Source organism: Fringilla coelebs (assembly GCF_963513975.1).
Source record: "Fringilla coelebs genome assembly, chromosome: 2".
Taxonomy (NCBI): domain Eukaryota; kingdom Metazoa; phylum Chordata; class Aves; order Passeriformes; family Fringillidae; genus Fringilla; species Fringilla coelebs.
The window spans coordinates 72,919,177-72,946,924 of NC_140029.1; the positions used below are offsets into that span (position 1 = coordinate 72,919,177).

General features: G+C 38.6%; 1 protein-coding gene across 2 annotated transcripts in view; it reads left to right on the plus strand.

The window, feature by feature from the left end:
- Positions 1–27,748, plus strand: part of MICU2 (mitochondrial calcium uptake 2) — a 136,208-nt gene that overhangs the window by 83,111 nt on the left and 25,349 nt on the right. For both annotated transcript variants that reach the window (XM_084201099.1, XM_084201100.1), the window contains exons 3-7: positions 12,799–12,830; positions 12,943–13,018; positions 17,616–17,663; positions 21,509–21,591; positions 27,634–27,696. In XM_084201099.1, coding sequence (XP_084057225.1) covers positions 12,799–12,830; positions 12,943–13,018; positions 17,616–17,663; positions 21,509–21,591; positions 27,634–27,696 — 302 coding nt within the window. The remainder of the gene's footprint in view (positions 1–12,798; positions 12,831–12,942; positions 13,019–17,615; positions 17,664–21,508; positions 21,592–27,633; positions 27,697–27,748) is intronic.

Consider the following 27,748-nt stretch of genomic DNA (forward strand, 5'->3'; position numbering starts at 1 on the left):
CCACAATGGAAGTTGGAAAAAGTATGTCATCACTGGGATGTCATCTGCACTAAAATGGCCTTCCTAAAATTTTCATGTAAGGTTGCACTTCAGAGCCTCATAAAAGAAAAGGTTCCTTCTGGAAATTCTGCAATGACAGTATTATCTTAATTCAGCTCTGAATAGCAATTCCCTTTATCATTATCATTCTTGTCATCCCCAGGAATCTAAAACATCTGAAGTGCTACAATACTGTACCAATGCCAGAAGTCTCTTTCCTTAAAATAGCAGTTTTATTCTTTTATTTTCTTTTCCTCTCCTTCCTTAAGCTGATTCACTAACAATAATGGGGATTAGTTGCAGTTATTCAGCTTCTGTTGAAAAAGAAACTGATGCATTAGGTTCTGCTAGAGTAGGCCAATATCCAATAATTCAGTTCATCCTTTTAATGAAACTAATTGCAAAATGGACATGTTTCTTTGGTGAGTGTTTATGAACCCTTCTCTTTCAATGGATGATGTCAGCAGAATTTGGGAAGGTGGAGAACAAACAGATAATATCATCAGTTGCAAAAAGACAAGGTTTTTGATGTAAAATTGTTGATTAGTAGCAAGTGGACCCAAAACAACCTTGTGTGCTTTCTTTTGCTTATATTTGTCATATCTTTTAGAAATTCCCCTTACTGACATTCAACACAGATGGTGAACAATTTACTAAAGCCTTTCTACATTTCCAGTTAAGAGAATTATTTCATCCCCTTTTTGTCCTCTAATACAAATGTATTTGTTGTTTCTTCAAGAAAAGTCTGCTGCAAAGGTGAATAGGAGGCGTAACTAGCCCAGTCACCCCATGCAGTAATTGAACACCATCTAGTGGGTGTTCACTTAATCCTTTCATTCCAAAATAGAATCTATATTGGTTATAATTTACAAAGTAATTGTTCTCTGAACTCAAAAACAACGACCTCGGACAGCTAGTCACTGTAAATTGCATGTTCATGAATGGGGCTTTTGTTCTGGAAGAGAAGCATAATAAGGGTTTGATTTTTAGGTGTTTATTGTGCTCTGGACAGTAAGACTAAATGTCCTGGGCCTCGAGCTTAAACACACATTTCACATTAATGAAATTACCAATATAGAATTATTTCCTTTCAGTAAAATGCCCCAATTCACTGTTAAATCCAGTGCTTACTACTCTCATGCCTCAACTAATAAGGCAAAAATGCTATATTGTAGGTTGTCAGTGGGAATTGAAGCCAGGCTACAGCCTCAACATGAGAATGTTGTTGCCCTTAGTATAAGCAAGGGGGCAAATGCCAAAAACTGTCTATGAAACCTACCAACTATTGCATGTTTTTGGTGTTAGTGTATGTTACAAAAGCACATAAATGGATATTTTCTTTTTGGAAGGATTGGTCAGGTGACTGTATTAAATTAGAGAGCTGTCTTGTATTCATAAACTTTCTAGAAACAAATGTCTGCAGGCATATGTTAGACCAGATTGAACATGGTCTTGGGGAACAGATCCTGACTGACCTTGCTTTGAGCTTTTCCCTCTTGTCATTGTGAGAAGGACATTCTAGTTACTGCATAACCTCCAGAGCTCCCTTCCAACTTCAGCTATTCTGTGAGTGAGGTAATTTCCCTTAACTGTGGGGGAACCCCACTTCATGGGTTTTCCCACAGGCTTCTCAGAAACTCCTGAGATCATCTTTCACAGTCACCAAAAAGGTGCTCTGTGTAATAAATTCCCTAGAATGCTACCACTGGGAAGGAAATAAGAACAATAAAATGTTCAAAAAGATGTGTTTTCTCTGTGGAGGGGATGTAAGGCAGCCCTGAAGGCCTCAATTTCTAGAGATTTGATGGAAGGGCAAGGCACTAGGAGAATGAATTATGACAACCACCATCATTAGAATAGTGCAGCAACGGAAATCAGACATCCTGCTGTTGAGATTTCTAGATTTTGCAATAGCAGTATAGAAAAACATCAGCCACCTCTTTCTCTGTGTTTTTTTTTTTTCTTCTAAAGGTCTGACTAGGGAGTGCTATAATATGATGAATGACAGTTTCCCAAACTGATATTTCTAGGAAAATTCCATTATACTTTTCTAATCAGCTGTCACCCCTTTGGGTATCTTTGGCAATATTTCTAAGACCTTTTAATGCATGTTGCTGTAGTAGAAGTAAATCTTTTTTTTAAAAATACAAAACATAACAAAAGAGAAAGCATTAATGATGGTGTAAATAATTTTGATATGTGATAGGGTGAAACAGGAAAACCAGTTAAAAAAAGTAAGCTTCTACATAAACTGGATCTAAGTACTATTTATATTTGCAGTACTCTTGAGAACCCGTGCAATTTATGTGAAATGTCAATGCTCCTGGTTGCTTACCCACTGCAGTAATTTAAATTGCCTAGATGCACTGATATGTCAGCTATTTACTGCTTGGGCACAAGCACGATAAATGTCCTGTATCTGAAGAGAATTACAGTAACCAGTGCATTTTTCATGCTGATACCATTAATAAATACAATTTTTTCACTTAATATTTCCAGTTTTAATTTTAGAATGTTAAATTATTTCATTAGTAATAATTAGATTTTTTCTTTCTGTTCCACTAGGAATAAGCAATATCAACAGTATCCTAAAGTTTGTGCTTGGATGAATAATTTTAAGAAGCAAACTATTTCACAAACAAAGGAGTTGAATTCATTTCACCAATTTTTGATCTGCCCAGTGGATGAGGGAAAGGCTATGGATGTTGTCTACCTAGACTTTGGAAAAGCCTTTGACGCTGTTTCCCTCAGCATTCTCCTGAAGAAGGCGGTGGCTCATAGCTTGGGTGGGTGCACTATTCACTGGGTAAAAGACTGTCTGGATGGCCAAGCCCAGAGAAGGGTGCTGAATGGAGTCACATCCAGCTGGGGGCTGGTCACAAAGTGGTGTTCCCCAGGGATCAGTACTTGGGCCAGCCCTGTTTAATATCTTTATTGATGATCTGGATGAGGGGATCAAGTGCACTCTCAGTCAGTTTGCTGATGACACCAAGTTGGGTGGGAGTGTTGATTTGCTGGAGGGCAGGAAGGATCTGCAGAGGGATTTGGACAGGCTGGATCACAGGGCCAGGGCCAATTGCATGATGTTCACCAAGGCCAAGTGCCAGGTCCTGCCCTGGGGTCACAACAGCCCCGGGCAGTGCTGCAGGCTGGGGACAGTGGCTGGAAGCTGTCTGGTGGAAAAGGACCTGGGGGTTCTGGCAAACAGCAGCTGAACATGATCCAGGGTGTGCCAGGTGTCCCAGAAGGGCAGTGGCATCCTGGCCTGGATCAGGCAGGGTGTGGCCAGCAGGAGCAGGGCAGTGACCGTCCCCCTGTGCCCAGCACTGCTGAGGCCACAGCTCCAATGCTGTGCTCAGCTCTGGGCCCCTCACTGCAAGAGAGACATTGAGGGGCTGGAGCGTGTCCAGGGAAGGGCAACGGAGCTGGGCAAGGGGCTGGAGCACAAGGGCTGGGAGGGGCAGCTGAGGGAGCTGGGGGTGTTCAGCCTGGAGAGAAGGAGGCTCAGGGGGACCTCATCACTCCCTGAAACTGCCTGAGAGGAGGGTGCAGCCAGGTGGGGGTCAGCCTCTTCTCTCAGGCAAAAAGTGACAGGACAAGAGGAAATGGCCTCAAATTGCACCAAGGAAAGTTTAGGCTGGGTACTAGGGAAAAATTCTTCAGCTAATGGGTTGTCAGACATTGGAACAGGCTGCCCAGAAAAGCAGTAAAATCACCATCCCCAAAAGTGATCAGAAGGCTTGTGGACGTGGCACTTGGGGACACGATTTACTGGTGGAGCTGGCAGTGCTGCATTAACAGCCGGACTCAGTGATCTTAGAGGTCTTTACCAACCTTAGTGATTCCATTGTCTTTTGAAGCCAAATTATGGAATCATAGAATCACTAGGGATAAAAAGGATTTTTAAAATCATCAAATCCAATCATTAACCTAACCCTGTAGAGTCCACCACTAAACCATGTCCCTAAGCAACACATTCACATGTCTTTTAAGTACCTCCAGGTATGGTGCCTCCACAACTTCCCTGGCCAGCCTGTTCCAATGCCTGACAACCCATTCAGTAAAACAATGTTTCCAGTCTAAACTTCCCCTTTTGCAACTTGAGGCCATTTCCCAAACTAATTTTACTATTTAAACTATCTTTCAAATGTGTGAACATGTATTTGTATGCACCTAAACTGATGAGATAATGCATGAGCCCAAGTCTGTTGGGAGCAACAGGACAAAGTGGTTGACCCACGTGGTTATTTCTGGCATTGTTATCTTTAATTCTTTCATGTTGGAGTATTCAGTACATATCAAAGAGAAATAAACCGTACAGCTACTTCATATAATTTGACATAGTTTGAAATGATTTGCAATTTGTGCTTAGGAGATAAATTGCATCAGAGCAAAAAAGTGGGAAAGATGGTCCTCTCTGACATGTCCTCTTTTTTCTTATTCCAGGGTTAGTAAGGTTTATCCTAATGATACGTTCTCACACAATGGATGAATTCTCCACGTGGCACCTCAGTTATGTTTGCCAGCAAGAGAACTCAATTTGTAATAAGCAATCTTTAATATTCTTGAGCTTAATCTTTAACTGGTTGTGGGTGGGGGGGGTTGCATTTTATAAGATGCATGTGAAAAGTAACAGTTCATCGTGGCAGGGAAGATGTTCAGAATACATATTGTAAAAGAGGTATCTGAATGGAACAAAATGAGTAGTTGCTGCTGTGGTAATGGGGCCTTTATATTGGGCACATAAGCTTAAATCAAGTTCTGCATAGTGAGATAAGAATTAGTTTCTGGCTTTGTTAAGATGTTGACCTTTCCTTTCTTCATTTTGATTTTGGCATGATTTGCGCACATTTTCATTCTGAATCCAAATTAATGTCTGCTTATAATTAAGATGCAATTTGCTTAAGTTGTGTATGCAGTCAGATTTTTAACTGTGTCATTTCACGGTTGTTGTCCTTACTTCTCTTTATTTGTTCTTCTGTAATAATCTTCTCTAGCCATAAAGTAGATTGCAGAACACTTAGGCCAGGGGTCATGACTTCTTACGCTCCCGAGGAGAGAAACAGAACGAGACCTCTAGTGCTAGGAGGCTGTCATAGTAGTTTACCTTTGTCTGATGTTAGTATCCTAATCTAGAATGTGCTCTGACACTGTAGTATTTAAAAACTAGGTGTTGTTAACAATAGGAGATGATGACTTAAAGAGAGTGGTGATTCACAAATTATACCTTCGTTATTTCAGAGTTGGATCAAAGTTCCTTAATTGAGTCTTCTTGGAGGCGAAGTGTAGTTTATACTGTTCTCCTTGCTAGATAAGACTGACTACAATCCTAAACATTGTTAACAGGAATTTTTGGGGGTTGTGGCTCTGCTTGCCTGCTCTTTGTGGGAAGGACTATGATTTTGTGCAGAGTCAGGAAATGCCATCAGTCCCAAAAGTCTGAAATGCACTGTGTTCTCTGTAAGTTGCAAGAATTGTTCTCCACCCTTCTGGTCTCAGAAATATGTATTATGGATACAGCTCCTTCCAGTTAATCTTAGTTGTCCTTTATAAGACTTTATTGCTACAATTATGCAGCCATTCCTTCTCTTGAACTGTAGTAAACTTTGTCCTTGCATCTGATTAAGTTTTTATTAAAACAGAGAATACATGCCCTTAGCAGTGCTAACATTGGGCTGCTAGATAGGAGGTTGGAAAAAACAGATTACAGATGTAACAAATACAGAAAGCAGTCACAAGTGTGAGTTATCTGGTTGCATGCAGAAGGACTCACCTGCTCAACTCACATATATAAAAGCTGAATGTCAGGTCAGAGGAAGTAATTGTAGCATTTCTTTAAAAGAAGGAAACAGATTAATGCAAGACCTGGGTTGGACACCTGTCTCAATGTGGAATAAATTGTCCTTTCTCTGTCTGTTTCTCTCCCTTGACTATAAAGGCAGCCTAGGTCATTAGTCAGGATAAGTTTGCAGTAAGAGATAATATCTTTTATTAGACCAGTTGCTCTAAGTTGGAAAAATTAGACAAGCTTTTGGGCATATGAGCTCTTCCTCAGATCTGAAATAGGAGCAGCAGATTTCAGAGTTAATTATAAATCTTTTTCTGGGTATGTCCTCACACCATCATAGTTACAGCAAAGCACCACAGTGATCACTAACTCAGATTTAGGCACTTAATTTTTAGACATCTAAATGAAGCCAGAGGAACCAAGCATGAGGTGCTTATTTGGGAGTTTGAGAACTTGCATTTCACATGACGGATTTTTTTTCCAGATGCTCCCTCCAGTGCTGAGCTCTGCCTGCCCAGAGGACTGGCAGCCTCTCCTGCTGGGGAAATGCTCAGCTGCAGTTGTGCTCTCTGCTTGGCTTCTTGCTGCTCGTGTGTTTCACGTGAAGTCTTAGCTCACTTCACGTGCTCCTTTTGCAGAGCTGCCCTTACAGGCCAGTGAGACTGCTCTAGTTGTTTGGGAGAGGTGACTTTCTGTATCCTGTATGTCCTTGCACTACAAGTCTTGTGGTAACCTTGGAAGTTTGAACATATTCTCATCTTTTCCTTACCTGCAGCTCGAATACATTATTAGAAGGAGAGTGGATCTGGGGGTATGTCACATTCCTTGGACAATATCTAAGGAGACCGTGTTCCCCTGCTCTCCTTGCCGTTCCCACAGACTCCTGCTTCAGTTCCAGTGAGGACTGAGCTGTTTGCAAGCACTGTAGTAGGTACCACAGCATCTGCTTTTACCCCGGTGCCTTTGGTTATTTTGGAACTCCTGGTGACTTGGTGCCACGGTCTCTTTAAGAGGTTTTGAAAACTTGCTTATCTTAATTCTTTTGTCTGTTTCAGTTTCCTAAAAGACTGTGTCATCCTTTGATGTTTCTTCCCTGCATCAGCATCCCACCCTTTTTACCCCGGGCTGCCTGACTCACTGAGAAACCTCCTGGTATTGACTTGCTCTGATGCAACTGCTCTTCTTCTGAAATGGAGATTTGCCAGTGCTGGCCCCATCCCAGCGCTCTGTATTTCTAGTTTCCTCAGAGGAACAATTGCTTTAAATAAAGAAGGACAGATGCAAAGCTTGTTTTGTAAAGCGTAGCAGAAGCTTCTATTATTGCAAATTGCCTTTTCCACTGGGCATACTTGAATTCAATTCAGGTGATTCAATTTACTAATTCATGTGATTGAAATGACTTTTATCAATTATCTTTCAATGGAGCAATGCAGTAGTTCAGTAAAAGCTTTCTAGCTGAAGTAGATTCTTAATTCATTTAAATTGCATGCTCATTTATTATTCAGATATTGGTTTGCCAGGAGCTAGCATAGCAATCTGACGACTTGGTTTGTCATGCTCTCAAAAAGCCTAAAGTTTTTTGCTATCCTTCATTTGTCTCCAGTATCACCAATATTTCAAAAGGAGGCCCTAAAGAAATAATTACTAGCTTGAATTTTTGTCCTTTATTGGTTTCATCAGCAGTAAGTACTTTATAAATGTAAAGAATAGCTTTAAAAAATGAGAACAAAAATAAGGTAGGTTAAAAAAGGCACACTTTGTTAATATAATATACTTGTCCAATATCATTAAAATTATCTAAGAGAGCTGAGAATGAAATGCAAGCTATTGAATGTCAAAGATCTTCTATTTCAGGATAATTTAAACAGAAATTTTAACATCATCTCCCCAAGGAAATCAACATACACAACTCTTATCTAACCCGGCTCTCTGGTGCAGGATTCTCAGAGTTCAGCTTTCGTGAAAGCTGGCAGCCACTTAAAAGGAAAAAATGCAAATCCTCGTTCCCATGGCAGGCAAGGCCGCAGGGTGGGCTCTGCTGTAAAGGCCACAGCATGAGCTGCATGCAGTGGGTGTGGTTTTTAAAATGCCAAATTAGGACTGTGCTAAAAACCCATCCCATTTAAAAGGTTTGTTTCACTCATCATTTTGGAGAATGAGAGTTTGTTTCAATTGTGAATATACTTAATGCTATTCTCATCCTAATTTTTCATAAAAAAGCAAATGGTTTTATAGTAGCTCAGTATGACCTTGAACCTGTAAGGTCAATATTCAGCAAAGATAGCAATGAATGCCATCCAAAATTAAAAAGCTGGAAGGTCAATTTTTCTTTTTTTTTGTAATTTTGTCTCTTTGAAATGGAGCTAAAAAGAGATTTGGGTCAAACCATCTTAGTGACTTTACTGATGAAAAGGACAGGCGTTTGTTCTTCTAGGAAAGGATACCTATTTCATACTGTTCACATTTGAATTTCAGGCTGTGGAGAAAGATTGATTCAAAATTTAAATTAAATTTCCGTATTACAAAAATAAGGCAATGTTGCAGACATGTGAAATCATGTTTTCTTGCAAATAGTAGTCACTAGTTTTACTTTGTCCTTTGATTATTGTTGTCAGAGCTGTTGAGATTTGTGATTTTGCTCATTCTTTGAATTTAAACATCTTTTGTCAGATCTAAGCCGGTCCTTAGCTCTACAGGTGTAAAAGGGTGTTACTGTGTGTGCAAGTCCAGCCTTGTTTAATTCAGCCCTTTCCTAACAGTGATCCTAACACTGATGTCAGGTCCACTCTACATCTAAATGTAAAAAACCGACAGATGATGGAAACACTTCTGTCGTAAGAAATGTAAGTGACAAAATACCCAGGTTTGCTGAAGGCAGATGAAGACTGATGGAGCTGCTCTTGGCAGTGTTTTCTTAATTACAGTTGTCAATTAACTTTCTTGGCTTATAAACACACAGAACTTGGCTTATAAACACACTACTTACAAACTTGTGTGTTTGTAAGCAGACTCGGTATTGATATAACTAAAAAAGCTAAAATGCCTTTTTGTCCATGAAAAGTGCCTCTGTACCTCATTGTTTCATGGATATGCTGTAGGTGGGGAAAATTAGATGATTGCATCTGTAAAATATGTAGAGACCCTTGAAAATATTCACTGTCCTTTAAACCAGCATTCCAGCATAGTTGTGGCAGCTCTGTAGGAAAAAATAAGTTGTTCTCGTTTAATCAAGTTCAAAACAATAAAAAATTCCAAGTTTCTTTTTTTCATATCGAAGTAAGACTCTAACTGCTACAAACAAGTTTGGTACTATGTCATTCATTTTCAAATTAGTAAGAATCTATCAAAGTAAAAGAATAAAACTAAAGAAAATTGAATCATGCAGATCTTTTACTTTTTAGATTAAATAGTCCCTAATAATTACATCTATTGCCTGTGCTCCTCAGAGAGAGACTTAGATCCTGATGTATTTGGAGTCATGTGTGAGGAATGATAGCACCAATATTTAATTCATAGGAAGAAGGAGGCACTAATTTCTTCAGTGTAGAAGCTGTGTGAGAAAACTGTTCAAACCTTTGCAGTGCATTTTCTGCAGAGAAGAGTTAACATTCTCCTAATTATTTTAGACAAGGTCTTAAAAGACCTTATTCCTCAGAGGGCTGTACATTTGATATTAATAGAGCTTTGCTTGTTGATATTTAAAGGGTTCTCACTGTTAAAAAGTAAATAAATTGAGAAAATAAGCACCAAGAGCTAAATTAGTGTTCAAGAAGTCTGTTTCCTAGTGAAAACACACAGAGATTTGAATCTTCACACATTATTTTATATGGTGACAGTACCAATAAAATATAACTGGATGTAATTCTTAGAAAACATTAAAATAATTATTGGAGGAAACTCATTCTACAGTCTAAATTATTATATTATTGTAAGATTGTATTCTAATATCTTACGCAGATCCCAGTATGAAAGATAACACTACTGTCCCTAGTGTCAGGGTGTTTTTTCCAAAAGATTCCTACCCTCCAGGTATGCATCCTTGCTGACATCCGCCCATGTGAGAAGAGCACCATTAAAAGACTCCATATTTATTACTTTGCTGTGTTTACTGCTTTGAAAAGTAGAAATCTCTTTGTTTCTCTCTCAAATCTGTCCCTTTCCCTCCTGCCTTTTTTCCTGTCTTCCTGTAGCAGCTGCCTCTCATCCAGTTGCTGCAAGGACCGATTCTCACCCACCTGGTGCTGCCTCTCACCACGTCCTGGGGTGATTATGGCTCTTCTCTCCCTCTTCTGCCACTCAGCAAAGACTTCTTTTGCTCTACCAGTCCTTTCTCCCATGCGAGGGTAGCACGAGCATCTCTGTCGTTGCTGTTACTGTCTTTTCACCTCTGAAAGAGGTCAGTCAACATGTCAGCATCTTAAAAATCCTGCAGAGGAGGGCTGTGGCTGGATGCAGGAGGGCAGATGTTGATGGCTGTCCCAGCCATTTCCGTGAGCTCTAGGCAGTTGCCTGGAGCTTGTAAGTGCTGGCTGGTGAAGAGTCCATATGTCTACAACAGATTTCCCTTCCCTTTCTTAATTTTTATTAAGATCTGGTAATTCTCAGTGAGGAGTTGTTCCCCACAACCGTGTAGCTGAGGAGTTTCAGCATTGTTGTTCTGAATGCAACACAAAGGAGAGAAACACAGAAACACTCAATCAAGTGTACAGCCTCACAAACTTGGCCAACTGTTGTCTCAGCTGTAGCTCCCAGTGCTTTCTCCTTACCTTGCATCACTTATCCATGCCTTTGCTGTTCCAGCTCACAGAGTTCCACTTGTCTGCCTTCATCATCCTCCTGGATGCTGGCAAAAGGCTACTCCCCAGTACACTGCTGTGGTGGCAGGGGCAGATCCAGATGCGCTGTTCTTGGGATCACCAGGAGAACTAAAGGAATGGAGTTGCTGTTAACCACATAAGGGTATATGGCCGGCTTTAGTGCAGACAGCGAGTACAAGGAGCACGTACAGTGAAAATATTGCAGGGTGATTTTCCCTTTTTTCTTTCAGATACTCTTTTTTGCAGACCTGCAGCCTGACTCATTCCCTTCCATAAGGCTGCTCTCTAGGTGGGTCTGCCAGGGCCAAAGAAACAGCTTAAGTTCAGTTTCACATTGAAATGTGCTGTACGGAAGCAGTGACATTTCAAAGCTGAGATCTAAATCACTTAGTTTGCTTAACAGCCATTCATGAAAATGCTCTGCAGCAGGGACTGGTGTTAGATGTAACTGTGGTGTTACATCACACTGCTCAGGACTCAGCCTTACTGGATGTAGCTGTTGTTGCTGCTTCTTCCAGTATGTTATTAGTCTGACTTCTTTTGTCTCAAATGAAGCAAAGTAGGGGATTTCATGTGTTGTTTTACTTAAAAGGTAAGCTCTACTGATGGAGCTTTATATATGTGTGTGTATATGGGTGTAAATGTATGTATAGGCATTGCACAAAAATGTATTCATCCACAGTAACAGGTGGTACTGGCAACACCTGCTGCTGGGGTCACTCAACACTCCAGTATTAAAACCCTAATTTTAGTTGCTTATAACTTTTGTCAAACTTAAACATTTGTGTTGAAATGTTATGTGCCAGGTGTCTGCCTTAGGCTGATTTGGGGGAGGGGATGGGAGGAGAGGAATTTACCAGCAAAACTGTTACTGCTAGCTGAGGGAGCAGAGGCCAGGGTACTGGTTTGCCTGTGCTGAAAAATGAGCTATTGCTGGTTGAGATGTTCCAAGCCAAAAGTTGCCAGTGGAGACCCCTTGCAGCTGGGCGTGCCACTTGCCAGTGCTGTGGAAATGCACTATTTTGCTGACAAAGTACCTCCATCTGGCCAAATTATGGGCCTGTAAAAATGCTTGGTAGAGGTTTGTTGACAGCTGCCCACCAGGCTGCCTCCATCATGCCCATTTCCAGGTAGTGGTGCTGCACTGGTGACCTTTTGGATGCAAAATGCCTGTGAAGCAGCAAAGTAGACTTGGAGACTGAGCGTGGAGCAAAGCAGGCTGCTGCACACTGGGGCACCAGTCCACAGAGCACATCCAAGTGCCTCAGTTTGTGCTTACTCAGTGTGAATAAATAGGAGGGAATGCTGGCTGGAATCCAGAGGATATGGTGATGAAGGAAGAGCCTGATGGGCTGAGAGAGGTAAGAGTGAAGGACAACAGGATATGGAGAATTGTATGAGAGGTGCTGAAGAGATAGACTGAGAAGGGACATGCAGAGCTCCTGCTGGTCCCTGGCCATAGGGTTTCTGTGATACCTGCCTAACCAGCTGGAATGTTCCACTCTTGATACATTGCAGCTACGTACATACCTACAGATACATTGCCGCTCCTCAAACGTGATTTGCACAGGAGCATAACCTATACTGCCAGTGGCTCCCCTATTTGAGTGCATACACTTGAACCCGCTAAGAAACACGTAGCAGTTTGCATGATTTTTGTCTGATGCTCTTTCAGAAAGCAGAATTGTTCAATTTACTTCTGCTTAATAGAAGCATCAGCTTTTTTTTTTTTTTTTTTTTTAAGTATTTCTTAGCTTTCACATATTCAACCTGCACTTCAAGGACTATCACGCGTGCGTGGAAATCCCTTTGTAAATACTACAGCTTTTTCTTGCTGTATAGTCTTGCTTTGGAATCTGTGAGACATTTGTAGCTCACATATGCAAAGTCATACTAGTAAGTTGGTCATCAATATGAAACTGGGCTGTGCTTTAATCTAGGCTGAGAGAACATTTGAACAGACTGCTCATATTATTTTTAAATCTTGTCCTTTCATGATCATTATGGGAATTAGAAACAAACTGTCTGTTGCGAAATATTCTGTTTCATATTACTTAGCATTTTCCCATAAAAATCTGAAGAAATGCCACAGAACCTGATCAAAGTTCAAAGTCAGTTTGTTATTGAATGATGACGATTTTTTTTTTATTATAGGCAAAGCCTCAGCCAAGAAACTGACAAAAAAGGTAAGCAAAATGTTCCTTTCCTTCTTCAAAAGAACTTGCATTCTTTCTGTTACTGAAGTGATTAACTCTCTTTCAAAACTGGCTTTATATTTTCTTGTTTGTGTCTTTAAAGGAGGTAGATGCTGCACTGCTGTATGTTGCCAAAGCTAAACCAGGACCAACCTTTTTTAGAGAGCTCGGTGATAAAGGTAATAAGCACTTTTGATACTGAAAAATGCATATTGCTTTTTATCTTATTATATGATATGAGTTGAATGTATTTTTAAAAAGGTTTTCATGGATTTTATTTCATCCTCATCTAGCCAGTAGCTGCCTCCTTGGCAAATCTCCCAGTTATACGAGAGAGAGTTAAGAGGCTGGGAGTTTAAAGCCTTCTTAGTTGCAGGAGGAGACATGAAAGAAACTGAAAAACCTACTTGGAAGAGGAAGGGGTTAAAGGGATGACTCGAACACAAAATGGACTTTTAAGACTTTTTGTTAATAACCTGACTGTTCCTCTATATAACTTAAATGCATGGAAACTATGAAGAAAAATAAAACTTGTACCTAGTTACATTAAGTTGGTATCCCTGATTCCAAGAGCAGTTGAACTTATTTCTCCCTCTTTGGGAGCTCTGTGACCCTTCACAGTCTTGATGTGCTTTGTTTTCTTTTCACCCAGCATTTCCACTTTATATTAGACTACATAAAGAGAAAACTAAGAGTGGGGATATTGTTAGTGTAACAACAGGGGATTAAAGAACAACAAATAAACATCTCATTAACATAAATTAATTGAAGAGAGAAAACAAACAAAAGGATCAAGAAAACCAAATAGATGAGCAATTAACCATTTCACAGTAACAAAAGACCAAAATTCCCAAACTAATGAGAAAGACCTACAGTGCCTATTCACAAACTTTCTGTATCATACAGTTTAGCCTGAATCCCTTGTCCTCTGGATGTTTCTGGAAAATAAAGCTGCTGTTGCACTGCTGCAATTCCTTGGCAGGCATGAGCCATGCTCTCTCCATGCACAGCAGATCCTCAGACAGGGCTGGAAGCTTGTGCCAAGAGAGCAGCCCTCGATCTCAGCCTGCAGCATTTCACCTACCCTTCAGTCTCACAGCCTCTTCTGCCTGCAGTTCATTTCTTGCATCCTTGTGCAGACCTGCAAAGGTCTCCAGCTGGGTGCCTTGCTTGTCAGTCTGCTCCTGAAAGCATGCCCCAAAAGCCCTGAAACATCTCTGAACAAATTAACATTTCTTTCCTATTCTAGGAGAGCCTGGATTTTGTACAGTCATTCCCTGCCTTTTCCAATCATCACATGCTTTCCCAGGATTTGGCTTAAAGTACTCTCAGTCTTGAATTTTTGGATATTCTCTCTCTACCTGCTTTTTTAGAGCCTTTCTTTTTCTCGTGATGGACACTATAAATCCCCAGAGCATGCTGCCTGGGAAAACCAGGAATCCACAAAGAGAAACTGAAAACAGCAAATCAATGCAGGCTCCTCTTATTGCACCTCTCCCAGCTGGGTGATTGGCACAAAGTGAGCTCAGTGATACACCCAGAGTTGGTGTCTACTGCATTCTGGCAAAGATCTGCCCTTGCTTAACACTGTGTTTTTGAATCTCTGTCCTTCAAAGGCCAGGTAGGTTTGAGATGATGTAAAAATATTCAGTGCAGTCATCCATATGTCCCCACCACACTCAAGAATTTTTGGTCGTGATGCCTGTTTAGTGACTTTGATGCTTTTGCTTTGAGATGCATTATTATCACAGTTTAAAAATGAAAATATTTACACTTTTACAAGTACCAGAATAATGAATCCACCCCTGTCCAACTGTTTAGCTGAGGTTATTTTAACTACCTTCAAATTGTTATTTAAATGTCAAGGAGACGGAAAACTGCCATCAGTCTGGTTTGTAAAATGTAATGCTGGGGGATTCTGCCTTCTAGTGGGCAGTTTTAAAATCTGTGTCATATTTTGTAGGTATACTTATGATTTAGTCAGCAATAAGAATATTGTACTGTCAGCATTTGTTAGTAAGTTTGAGGACAGATATTTCTAGGGAGGGTTAGGGAAGGTTCCTTTAGCTTTAGAAAATGACAGTATTTTGCCAATGCAAACTTCACATTCTTGGCTATAAGTATGCTGAGTCATTCTACAGTGTGTGAAGCTTTTCTCTTTTAAATTTTGTTTGGATATGAATTTAATTTTCAGTGGGTTGGTTTATTTGGGGTTTTTTATGTTTACTGCATTACATCTTTTAATTTGAGTGCCTTTGTAATGATTACTGTAGAATAAAAAAGAAAATTACCAAAATATTTCATTTACTTTATGAATGAGGTAAGTTGGCCACTGACTGCATGTAGGACAATAAAATTAAAGTAAATTTTTTAATGGAAATCAGTCCACAAATTAAAAAATCTTAGGATAAATTATTTTAGTGCAGTCTTCCAGAAAACATTAGGCAGGCTGTGAATTTTCTTTAGAGCATTGAGTCAGGTTTTAAAGAATAATCCAGAATATTTCTACATATTTTTATTATATTAACCTTTTTACCAATTTCACTATAGTGACTTTTCTGTTAGATTAGAGTAAGATGATGAAACTTCCTGCCATTTCTTGCAAAGCTTCACTTTTCAGCCCTCTTCAGTTCAGGTGCTTCTCCCTTGAGCCAATCAGCAGGGTGTTGTCTTCAAATTGATCTTTCCTTCACATCATACCATCTCCATAAAAATTTTGCAGATTCTTTATGCAAAATTTTATAAGGTATAATGGTCCCTGTCTAGCTATAAAGCTAAAACTCTCCAGAGGCTCAGTATTTTGTAACTCAATTATTGCGACTTTATTTTTTCTCAGACTTTTACAACCATAGTCTGCCATGTTAATATCCTTTCAAAAGTTTTGATAAACACATTTTTTTCCACAACTTCTTTGAGTGTCTCATCTCTTATTTTGCATCCCCACACTGGGCTTTCCTTGTTCTGTTTTACTTAGCATAAACCACTTGTCTTCAGCTTCCAGATTTTCCTTAGACTATCCCATGCAGAAAATCTCAAGGCAGCTGAGGGGCAGAGTCCCACTTCTCCTTGCCCAGTAATGCCATCATCCTTCATTGCTTGTGGTTGCATTCTCAGTCAGGGGTTCTTTGTGCTAACACCGCTGCAGTCCTTGATTGGGAGGTGTTTTCTATACAGACCTGAGAAGTTACCTCCTTGTCTTCCTTAAAATTCTTCCTTTAAACATTCCTTTGCTGTGTCACACACAAAACAAAATTAGGAATCTTGATCACTACTTATCACACTATTTGCTTGATTCTTTTCGCCACCTATTTCTTTCTATCCTTTTTTCCTTTTTTAATCTTGTTTTAGGCATGTGAGCTAAAAACAATGGGACAGGAGTGCTTTCTCTGTTTATTTGATTTCAAACTTGTAGAAAACCTAGATGCTTCATCTAAAAATACTGCTCCAAGTCTTACAGCAATGAAGATAATAATTTGCATTCTTGCAATGTCAGAAATGGTAAAACTTGTAAGCAGGACTATGTCTTTGAGATTAAAGTATTTTTTATTTCCACAGTGTATTCATGTAGGATAATAGGGCAAATAGTCTTATTTTGATGGAGAGGAAAGCTGAGATATGGAACCAGAGTGTGTTGGCAACAGGATCAGAATTAGACCTCCCTTTAGCTAAGACTTGTTCTCATATTTTCAGACTCTTGCATTTAGCAATTTAATATTTCTGAGCTTTGGTACTTAGAAGTGTTAAGTCACTATCTGAGGTCAAATACAAATGCCGTTGCTTCTGCATAGTAGTTTATCAGAAGCTAATTGTTTATCATTGAAGTTTAAGTGGGTTCCTTATCTATCAATTAACTAAATATAAATTACAAAAATTGTTTATCTTTGCACAGATAGGCATGTTTGAACTTCATTATTTTAAGCAGCTTCAGCATTATACAATGTTTAGCTCACAAGTTAAAAGTAGCTCAGTTATTTTGAAAAGTGATTTTTAAAAAAGCCCTTTACATTTTTTTCCCCAAACATTATTGCAGGGCAGATGGTTCAGATTCTGTTGTTTAGCCACCCTCATTCTGCACTCTCTATCTTTAGCTTGCACACTCTATTTTGACACTATCACATCTTTGTGTTTGTTCAGGCTTTTCACTTAAGGCGGTATTTCAAAAGAAAACACTGGAATTTTCCTTCAAAAGGGGGGAAAATACTTTCACCTTGTAGAAAGGACATGTTCCTATTAAAAAAAAAAAAAAATAAGAAGCCTCCTCTTGGCACAGGGCCCAGCAGTACTATCAGCACAATCTAGCAGCTTGGCAGCTTTGCGTGTTGCCATGTTCCCTTGAGAATTAGAGGGAAGCTATTCTCCGCCTTTTGCAAGCCTGCCAAAGGATGGAGGACTTTGATCCTTCAGGGTAATGTTAGAGTAGTTCTCCTCCCAGGTACTAAATGTGACAAAGCACATTTAATTTATTTGCCTTTTATATAAACATTGAATGTTTTCAGTGAGAATGCAAAGATTTAGTGTAGGCCTTTTGTTAATACCAAATAAACCTTACTGTCTTGGTTAGACATGAACATTGATGAGTCTGGGGTTAGGGAATTTTACCTTCAGAATACTAAAAACAGAAGTGAAAAATTTATTCAATAGCAACTTGGCTTACTTTAATACAGGTATTTAATACAATGTCAAACTACATTTTTTTACATTTGTAAGATTTAATCTCTCAAATTTTCCTCTTAGTTTTTGGGGTTTTCCACAAGTAATTTTTAAACTTTTTTTCAGGGTTGATCTCTTATGCGGAGTATCTGTTTTTGCTGACAATTCTTACGAGTAAGTATTCTATATTTAAAATATATAGGCACAAATACTCAGCTACTAACAGTTTACCAGGAACTTCTGATATTTTTTAGTTTCTAAATTTCTGCATTATAGTAAAACATAAGAACCTATTATATATAGAGTGACAATGCATTAATACAAATGGAAGTCAGTGTCATCGTTTGCCCATAGCAATACTTCAAAAATCATGGTACTCCCTGCACAACGGGATCAGAACAGTCTTTTGAAATCGTTTGAGAGGGGGGAGACTTTGATTACAGAGCCACATAATAAGGAGAAGACGAACTGGATGGGAAGATAAATAATTTTTCTTCTGCATAGTAGTTGTAGTCATTTTGGACAATGAGACATTAGAAATACATACAGCTTATGCAGGGGGATGAAAAACTGTTGTAGTGTCTCAGAGGTTGTTGCCTGTTTTTATTGTGTTCAGATTTGCCATGGATGCAATACATAAACAGCAGAGTTCTTAATTGTCTTTTTGTCTGACTTTAAAGTCCCTTTTCTTTATCCTCTGCACCGTTTGGCTTTATTTCCCCCAAGTATTGTACATGTATTTCAGCCCCCCTCCTCTGCTTCCTTCCTTTTTCTCTCAGGCATTTTTTTTAAAAACAAATTTTGTTTGGTACTTGCTTTATCTACAAGCAACAGGCATTTTTTGGTTTTGTGCATGGAAGTGACCTGGAATTGTCTGGTACTTTCTCTATGTGTAGGTGATGCTTAAAACCACTGAGAATTGAGATGTGTCAATGAGCATTACATGGCGAGACCCCGAGAGCAGTAGTGAAGTCCATATGCATGTCCATGGAATAGTCCACAGAATAGTCCACGTGCAGTCTTGTTTGACTGACTTACACAAGTCTAACATTTTCAGCAAGGGGCAAAGCCAAGCATAACAGATTTATTGTATCAGTGCATGGGGAGAGGAGAGAAGGAAGCAGTCACTTCTTTCCTGGCAGACTGTAGAGGCATCACTCTCATGTGTGATGAGCCACACTTCCGTGGCTGCAAGGTCCATGGTTTGGCCTTAAATAAATTTACAAATTTTCCTTGCTCTGGAAATCCACCCTCTCATGGTGTAGTATGAACAAGTAGTGTTGGTCTCCACAGAGTGGAGAGAGTATGTCCAGCCTTCCATCATTATGCACCTCTTGCACAATTCAAGTGGCCCTTCTGCAGCCTCATTTCTTAGCAGAAATGCATTAGTTCCTGTTGCACAGCATGAAAGGTAGATAATCTCTTTGGCAACTTAAGCTTGTACACAGTATTAAATTATATATATATAGATATGCATTAAGCTTTAGCATACAAGACACTGCTTCACAGTGGTGACTGTCCAGTGCTAAACACTGCTGGAGCATGAGTTATACCATGTGTTCAAGTGGCTTTTAAAATCAGAGACAGGAGTTTAACCCAGGTAGGATACTGATTTTAAAATATTTATTGCAACTCATAAAAGATGAATTTATATTAAAAAAGGACAACAGTGACAGCCAAATCATTACTTCAGAAGAATACCTTAAAGTTGCAGGAATAGGTGCCAAAGGTTCTATTTCTTTAGAAATTTGTGGTGGCTGAAAGTGAATTCATGCTGAATTACTAGCTAAAACAATTAGAAAATTGAACAGTATCAGAGAATGTTGTTCCACTTCTCCAGAAAATCAAGTTAACATTGTTTTTCACAGAATTTATATAGCAATGTATTGAACTGCAAAAACAAAGGCACCTTTTAATGCAGGATAAAAGTGCAGTGGTAATGTTGCTGCTTTGGTTACACAAAGGGTTATCATACTGATCAGTTTGAAAGCAAATGTCAACAAGCGTTAGTGCCTCTATCTTTGCCTAACAAGTATTCCCTGTCAGTCAGCCCCAAGTTACACAACCTATCTCTCTCTCACTAGTGAAAATTAATGTGAGATTTCTTAAAGCAGGCATCAATATTTAAATTGCTTCCAAGTCACCAACTGGGCAATAGGGAAATGGTAAAAGAGTCATCAGACTCCTGGTTCCACACTGCTGATGCGGCCATGCTGCCTGTCATACAAAATCAGAGTCTGTAAAAACACTGAATCAAAGGTTTTATTTTTTCCCCCATGACCTTCTTTTCTCTTTTCTGTGTGCCTTGTGTCATCACTATCTTTTTTCTTCCAGTGCTGTATTGAATTTCATTTCTAGCAATATTTAATGGAGCCCTGCCTGGTGAAGGGACTGGAACTGAAGTTGTCACCTTTACTTAGAGCTTTGTTTCAATTACCCAGTCACACAAGTTGACAGCTTGGTCAATGCAGGAGTATTAGGAGAGGAAGCACCTAGGTGTAACTTGCACTCACAGCCAGGATGAAGCACTTCTGTTCAGATTTTGGAATTTTGCCTGATTCTAATTAAATACAAATATATCTGTGGTAGTCTTTGAACTATGCTTATTTTACAAACACATACCTTTGGGGTTACATCATATCAGATAAGTATGTCATCTCTAAACAGTATAAGCAGCTTTAGGTCTATATTTTCACTAACAGCTCTCTTATCTGAAAATTGGAACACAGATGGTATGAATTGCTATTAAATACATCAATTACTTTTATTCTCTAAATATGTTATTGGATAGCCTTTTCTTGCTTTTGTACTAGTAACACAAATTTAGCATGTGGCATTTCCATGGAAAGGAAGCCAGTTTTGAGTATTAAATCAACCCAGTTGGTGGGGACACCACTGCTGTGCAGATTGCAGTGGTATTTATAAAATACCCCTGCATCATAAGATTGCTTCACACAGAAAATTAGTTGACTGCTGAAAATTTAGTTATTTCTGAAATGTGAAAATAGTAGTTTCTTTAACCATCTTGTTATGACTTGAAAGGAATGGGATATTTCTTTAACTTGTTCCCTTTGCAGAAAAAGTCTCTTTCAAAAAAGCAAGGTTTAAAACTTTACAAAATGCAACTAGAAGAATATATTTCCAGAAGCAAAACTCTGAAGGCATTGGAGTTTTTTAGAGATACTACTTTGCTGCCCTCATGAGTCCAGCATTGTTCTTGGAAGCATCAGTATATTCCAGAGACAATAAGTCCATGCCTGACATGACTGGGTTGTGGCATTAATTCACCTGCTCCAGAGATTACTGGGATAAGGGCTTGCTACCACAGTGAACTGCAGCTACATTTCAGCAGCGTGCCGCTCCTGTGCGGGCTTGCCAATGTTCAAGGCCACCTCCTGTAAGCAAATTAAGATCAGGAAATTGTGGGAAGGAGCTTGAAGCACACCATGCTTTTATAGAGTCTTCAAGATTCAGAATTTGTTACGTTTTTGTGTTGAAAAGAAACATCCACTCAGGGAAGGAAATGCAGGGTAAAATTGTGTAGAATTCCTGAAAAAAATCATCTTGATGGGAGTCACACAAAGCATCCTTTTGTCAAAAACAGCCAGAAGGAGTTTTCCATTCTTCTCACCTGAAAAGGAGCTCTTAAAAACAAGGCAAAGCTAGACTACAGAAGTGACATGGGATTTTAGAGACATCCTTTGGGAACGTCTTAAGACCTGGCCAGTAAGAGATACAGTATTTTTGTTGGGGTCACATGGACATTCATGGCTTGTACTTAGGCAGTGCTGGCATTTCTTTTTTTGCCATTGCATCAATTATCCCTTGAAATGATGGTAAAAAAGTGTTTAGGCAGTTTGCTTGTATTGGAAGAGGTGTGTATGGTTCACTGGAAATACCATTTCTGAACATAACAATGGAGAACTGAACCAGAGTCAATACTCATTTTACATTTGGTATTTGAGTTCTAGTATAAATGTGTGATATTTTCAATAAAGTTCTTTTGCAATTTGTTGCAGAACCCCAGACTGGACTTCAGATTGCCTTTAAAATGTTGGATGCAGATGGCAATGAACAAGTTGAAAAGAAAGAATTCTTTAAGGTAGGTGTATTTACATATGTTTTAATTTTAAATAGATCCATGGGTTATATTTGCTCAGTGAAGATTCATTAAAATCATCAAGCCTATTTTTCAGTCCACTCTATGATCACATGCTTACTAAAATATTTTATATGAAAGGAGCACATATTGAAGTATTGTGATAGAAGTAGTTATCATAATTGAATCTGCTTGTATAAATGTTACCTTAGAATTGTAAGTAAATATCTGCTACTGGGAAGGTAGGAATTAGTGTATATCCCTTAATCCCATGAGCTAATTTAAATAATCATCTGGAAGAGTCTTTTGTTTTCTTAATATGTTGAATAATTTCTTTAATTCCCCATCCTCTTTTGGTCTTTATTAATTTTGCTTGCTGTTGCAGAAAGGTTTTTATTAATTCACACCTTGAAGAGAAACAGCAGGTTTTTTCCCATATTCTATCTAAACTCTGGGGAGAAAGGTAGATACTTTAAAAACTAAGAAAACATTGCTCTGATGTTTTTAAGAAGAAAAGGCTTTAATTATATAGCTTATCTAACTTTTAAGTATTTAGTAGGAGACTACCTAAGTACTTCTTGTCAAAAGTTGAATGCAGAATTAACAATCATTAATTTTTAATAGAATCCCTCGATTTATTTCAGATCCTTAATTCGTATTGGAGGTAAGTGGAGAGACAATTTTATAAGAAGCTGACATGGCTACTACAATTCAAAATATTTTCAGTCACTAGGGTGATGTTAAAGTTGATCATGAACTCACATCTCTAGAGAACCTTAAAATCTAAAACTTTTAAAGATGGACCTGTTGATAGTGAAATTAGCAAAAATTTATTTCATAGCCTTAAACTCTGAATTAATAATAGAATAGCTGTTCACGTGTTTTGCACTTACCAGCTTTATTTCAGTGAATTGTCTCTTAGCAAGGTTACAATTGATGAGTCATACTTTAAATCTATTCTAAAATGTTGCAAAAATACTTCTAGACTTAGTAGTACTATTTGAAAATAATACTTCAAATTAGGTAACTTTCCAAGACAGTGTTCCCAGAAGCCCCTAAGTGAACCTGCAGATACCTTTGGTGTGGTGTAACCCCGCCAGCAACAAAGCCCCAGGCAGCTGCTTGTTCTTTCCCCCACCAGCTGGATCAGGGAGAGAATCAGAAGGGTAAGAGAATGGATTGAGCTAAAGACATTTTAATAGGCAAAGCAGAAGCCATGCACACAAACAAAGCAAAACAAGGGATTAATTCACTGCTTCCCATGGGCAGGCAGTGTTCAGCCATCCCCAGGAGAGCCGGGACCTGCCACATGCAATGGCAACTTGGGAAGACAAAAGCCATCACTGCAAATGTCCTCCTCTTCCTCCTTTCCCCCACTTTAAGCACAGAGCATGATGTCAGATGGTCTAGAATGTCCCTTTGGTCAGTTGGGGTCATCTGTCCTGGCTGTGTCCCCTCCCAGCCTCACAAGCACCCCCAGCCCCTCCCCAGCATGGCAGCACAAAAGCAGAAAAGGCCCTGGCCCTGTGTAAGCCCTGCTCAGCAATAACAAAAACATCTCTGTGTTATCAGCCCTCTGCTCAGCACAAATCTAAAACACTCTCCCACACCAGCCACTGTGAAGGAAATTAACTCTACCCCAGCCAAAAGCAGCACAGCCCCACACCCATTTGTTGCTACACAAGATCTTTTAATTTTGAAGAATTTGTTCTGTTGATGTTGATTATTTTGCTGATTAAAAAGAAATCAAATTCTAGTAAAGCCTGTATTTTTAACCTACTAAACCAGGTGCAATCATAGTGAATTGTTATCAGACTAGCAGTTCCCTGATTACCAAAAAAAGTCTGTTATGGCTGTATTATTCAGCTGCAAAACAGTATGTTACAAACAAAAAAAAAACCCATGAACACTAGTGAACATGTTCAGCTTATAGTGCCTCTGCACCAAAATCCCAAATTAGCAGTGCTTTCTTTACAAAAGTACTGTCAGTTAAGCAAATAAGGAGATTCTTACACTGCTCTTTTGGGGAGATGTGCAATATGTTATATATTTAATATCATTACCCATTTCAGGTAATTCTAATTGAATCAGCCAGTATAAACAAAAGAAAATCATCAAATGTAGAGGTGAAAACATTCTATAAATCATTAAAAATAATTTGATTTCTGTAGAGGCAATCAAGTTAAAATGAAAATTACTCTAGTTAGATAGATTGTTATTGCATTTCCTTGTTGGGCTGTATTGATAAAATAATATAGAGTGGTAAAAAGACCCCCTTATAAATCACTCTGTCAACTCACAAGAATCATTAAATTCAAAGAAGTCCCACAGGATGCAAGTTAGTCAGAGGATGAGGTTTTCTCTCATGACTGTTCTATTGATATTTACAGAGGAGACTATTTTCAAGCAAAACTTTATAGATTAGGTTTAAAAATAAAATTTTTTGAATGTAAGAATGTGGAAATAAGTGTGTATGTGTGTTAATCTCTATACTTCAGTTCTGCATGCATCATAGAAAGTTTCAAGATATCTAATAAATCAGTAAATTGTGTGGCTAATCTGTCATTTGTCTTGTCCCAGTTGACATCCTAGCAAAATATATCTGAACTGTTCTGTAGTGATTTCCACACTATATTTGACAATAACATCAGGAAATGTATGTAAGGAAAATGCTGTGGAAAAGAATAGTGAAGAAGCAATAAGCAGGAGGCAGTGTGTGTAGTTAGGGCACAGTGGGAAAAGAAATTTCATTGCTGATTCCTTCTCTTGCTTTCTCACCTCTTGTGCTCCCCATTTCCCACCATTATCTACTGATTAGACATCTATGTATGTCTGTGATGTCTGACCATAGAGTCTGACTGCTAAACTAGACTGCAGAGTCTTTGAGGCAAGAACTTCCCTTTTGGTTTGCAAAATGTCCATCCTTCTTTGGATTGTGTAAATCTCAATTCTCGCTTGTTCCTGGATGAACAGGCACAAGGTGTGTTAAGCAGGTCATTCAGGAAAGGGAGATGAGTGACAAGCAGAAACTCCAACCCCTGTCCTCAGTGCCTGCATTATGTGATGGGATATAGGCTGTTCAAACCTGTATGGATCAGGCACTTCAGGAGTGTGAGGTTTCCCAGTGTTCTCTGCTGACAAAAATGGATGTTCAGGAAAGGAGATCTTGAATGCCAATTTCATGTTTTTAACAAGGGAGTTTACCTTGTCCTCTGTAGCCTTTCCATTTCAGTGCACATTTTCCTCATTTCCAGTAAAAGTCTCTCCCTTCACAGGGATACTCTTGTTCTCTCTCCTCCCTATTTCTTTGTGTTGAAGCCAGTGTAATTCTGCTTCATCCACGTCTCAGTGGTAAACACTCACAGTATTCAGTATTAGGGCCAAGAGGGTTTCGTTGTTTTGCCCTACAACTCCAGGATGAAGAAGATGAGGTAAAAATGGCATGTTCACAGATGTTAGTTCCACCCTTTAATCAGGCCCTGCCAGAGAGCAGAATCATTGCTCAGAGCCATGTTATCTGCATCTCTGTGAGGACAGTAAGAGACTTCATGAACTCTGCGCTTCCAAGTCATTCACTTGAGACTTGGTGAGGGGGATTTCCAGACACATAATAACCCATGCACATTAATCTGAGACCTCCCACCAAGAATAAGGCTACCAAAGTTCCCAAAATCCCCAGCAAGTAAGGAATTTCCCTAACTCTCTAAATCTGTCGTGAGTGAAGATGTCTGAGTAAAATTAATGACAGTTCAGAACTATTTGGAATAAAGGCAGAGTAGCTCTGATGGCACATGCAAGAACTGTATGACTTAGACTTTCTGAATAGACTGTCTTACACACTTCTGCTGGAGAGCAGATACCACAAAATACTTGTAGAGCTTCATCTAGGGCTGAATGAGCCAGCACCCAACACTCAGCAGCTGTGGCACAGAGCACTTGTGTAGTCTTAGAGCATCCACAAGCCCTGATCTCTCTCAAGCAACTGGAAGATGCAAAACCACTTTTTTTTTTCTTTTTTTTTTTTAAGAGTGACATAGTCTTTCTGCCAGAAAGACTGTTCAGAACAGATTCCTTCTGTCTTTGATAGAGGCTTCACTTGTGTATAATAGGTGTCATTATCTTTGAATCAGCCATTATTATAGTGAGTGGTGAGCAGATATAAATATTAAATACAAATAAATATTACATGGAGGAGTGCATTTCTTGAGTGCAGAATTCTTCTCCCTCTGTGAGTACTTGCTGCACTATGCTGAAAAAAAAATCAATAGACTTCTGGAAATAGTTTCAAGCACTCTAAGAATTTACATACAGTGTAAGAAAACAATAAGTGAAATCTTTCAGAATACATATGAAAATAATTATGCTGTGTGTCTGTGCTCTTCTGGAGCCTCTGCTACTGCAATCTACTCTGTAGATTTTTTTTAAGAGTCCTTTAGAAATCAAATCTAAACGAGAAAAATACAATTTTACTCCAGTTTGGAAAGGTTTTGCAGTTTTATTCCTTATGTATGATCAAGTGATTGATTCTTCAGGTAAGAAAAAATGCAATTTCTCAGAGAGAATATGGACAAGAAGTTGTGGTTTTTCCCACAGCTCTGTAATGCTGTTTTGCTGTGAAGAAATTCACAATGCTTTTACTGTACTAGTCATTTGTTTCGTAAATGATCAAAAATTAAGATAATTTGGAGGAACAGGTGGTGTTTAATTGCCGTGTTTTATAGCATTTATTTTGGTAAATACTATCAAGACATGCAATTTAAAACTAATAATAGAAAGTAAGCATCCTGAGAAACTAAAAAATTGACGATAAAAAAAACTCAAACCCAGAACAGGTTAATTACTCAAAATTTGAAGGTCGAGGGATGACCTTTGGCAACACAAATCAGTAGTGTTTTTCTTACTATTTACAAGCACATACTGCTTCTCTATGAACAAACAAACAAAAAAAAAGGCAACAACAACAAAAATACAAAAACCAAAAATAACAACAAAGGAGAGATTTAAAAACTCCCCAGAATAATTACTGTGGAAATTTGGTAATGAATTTTTTAATGAGCAGGTTGAGGAATTACTCAGAAATGCTCGAGAAGCAAACCAGCAGTTTTGAAATCCTTGAGCTTTAAAAGCATCTTTTAAAGTCTCCAAATCCCGAGTGATTTGTGTAATTCCATATCTCTACCTGAAATGTATTAAGTCCCTTGTTCTTTCATTTCTGCTGTCCTTTTGAGGATTCATGCAAACCTCTGAAAGGTATGTGTACTTTGTGCTATATTAAATCACTCGTTCTTGTGTCAGTGTTCATCTCTGAAGCTGAAATACAGTCAAAGAAACCTTGCAGTTCTGATATACTCAAGGTACTGCAAATTAATGCACTGTTTGTGTTACCTTAAAGCTTTATTTGGGACAGTGGAAGTTATGTTTTTAAATGTGAGTCATTTCAGTAATTCTAAAAATCTTCTTAGCTCATACATTCAAGATTAATATTTTCCAAAGGTGGAGGGCAAAACTCAAACCACATTCTGCCTAAAGCCAGTTTTGAAAAAAATGTTTTCTTATTTAACTAAATTATTCTTTATTGTTAGTTGTATAGTACCTCATTTGAACAGGTATGTTTTTCATGTCCAGAAGATCATGTTTGTAACAGAACTGTGTAAAACTATCGAGAAGGACAGCATGAAAATCAGGATAATTTTTATTTTTGGAATGATCCTTGATGTTATACCCCAGGCTTTCAAAATCTTGTGAAGTGAAAACTAAGCTTCTGGTGCTAGGAAATCTCCTCAAAAAATAGAGTAAGCACTGGGCTGCAAGAGACAGATTCATGTTTGGTTATATTAACCACAGTAGATAAGACATTCCTAGGGAAAAGCCTGTCTGAATAGCAAAATAATCTCAAGTATGCAAATATTTTGTCATGACTAGAGAACCTTGCAGAAATGTATAATTAAGAAAAGGTGCAATTAAATCAAGGTTCAGAAAAAGTAGGCTCTTATAAGATCAAAATTGTAATTTTCCTGTTCTTTTCTCATGTTTCAACAAATACAGCTACAGAGAATCATTGGGAAGGAAGATGACTTGAAAGCAGCTGGAGATGACACTGTACTTCGGGTATGAAATAGAGATACATTTTCCTTACAAAAATATTGTAGTGTTTTCCATG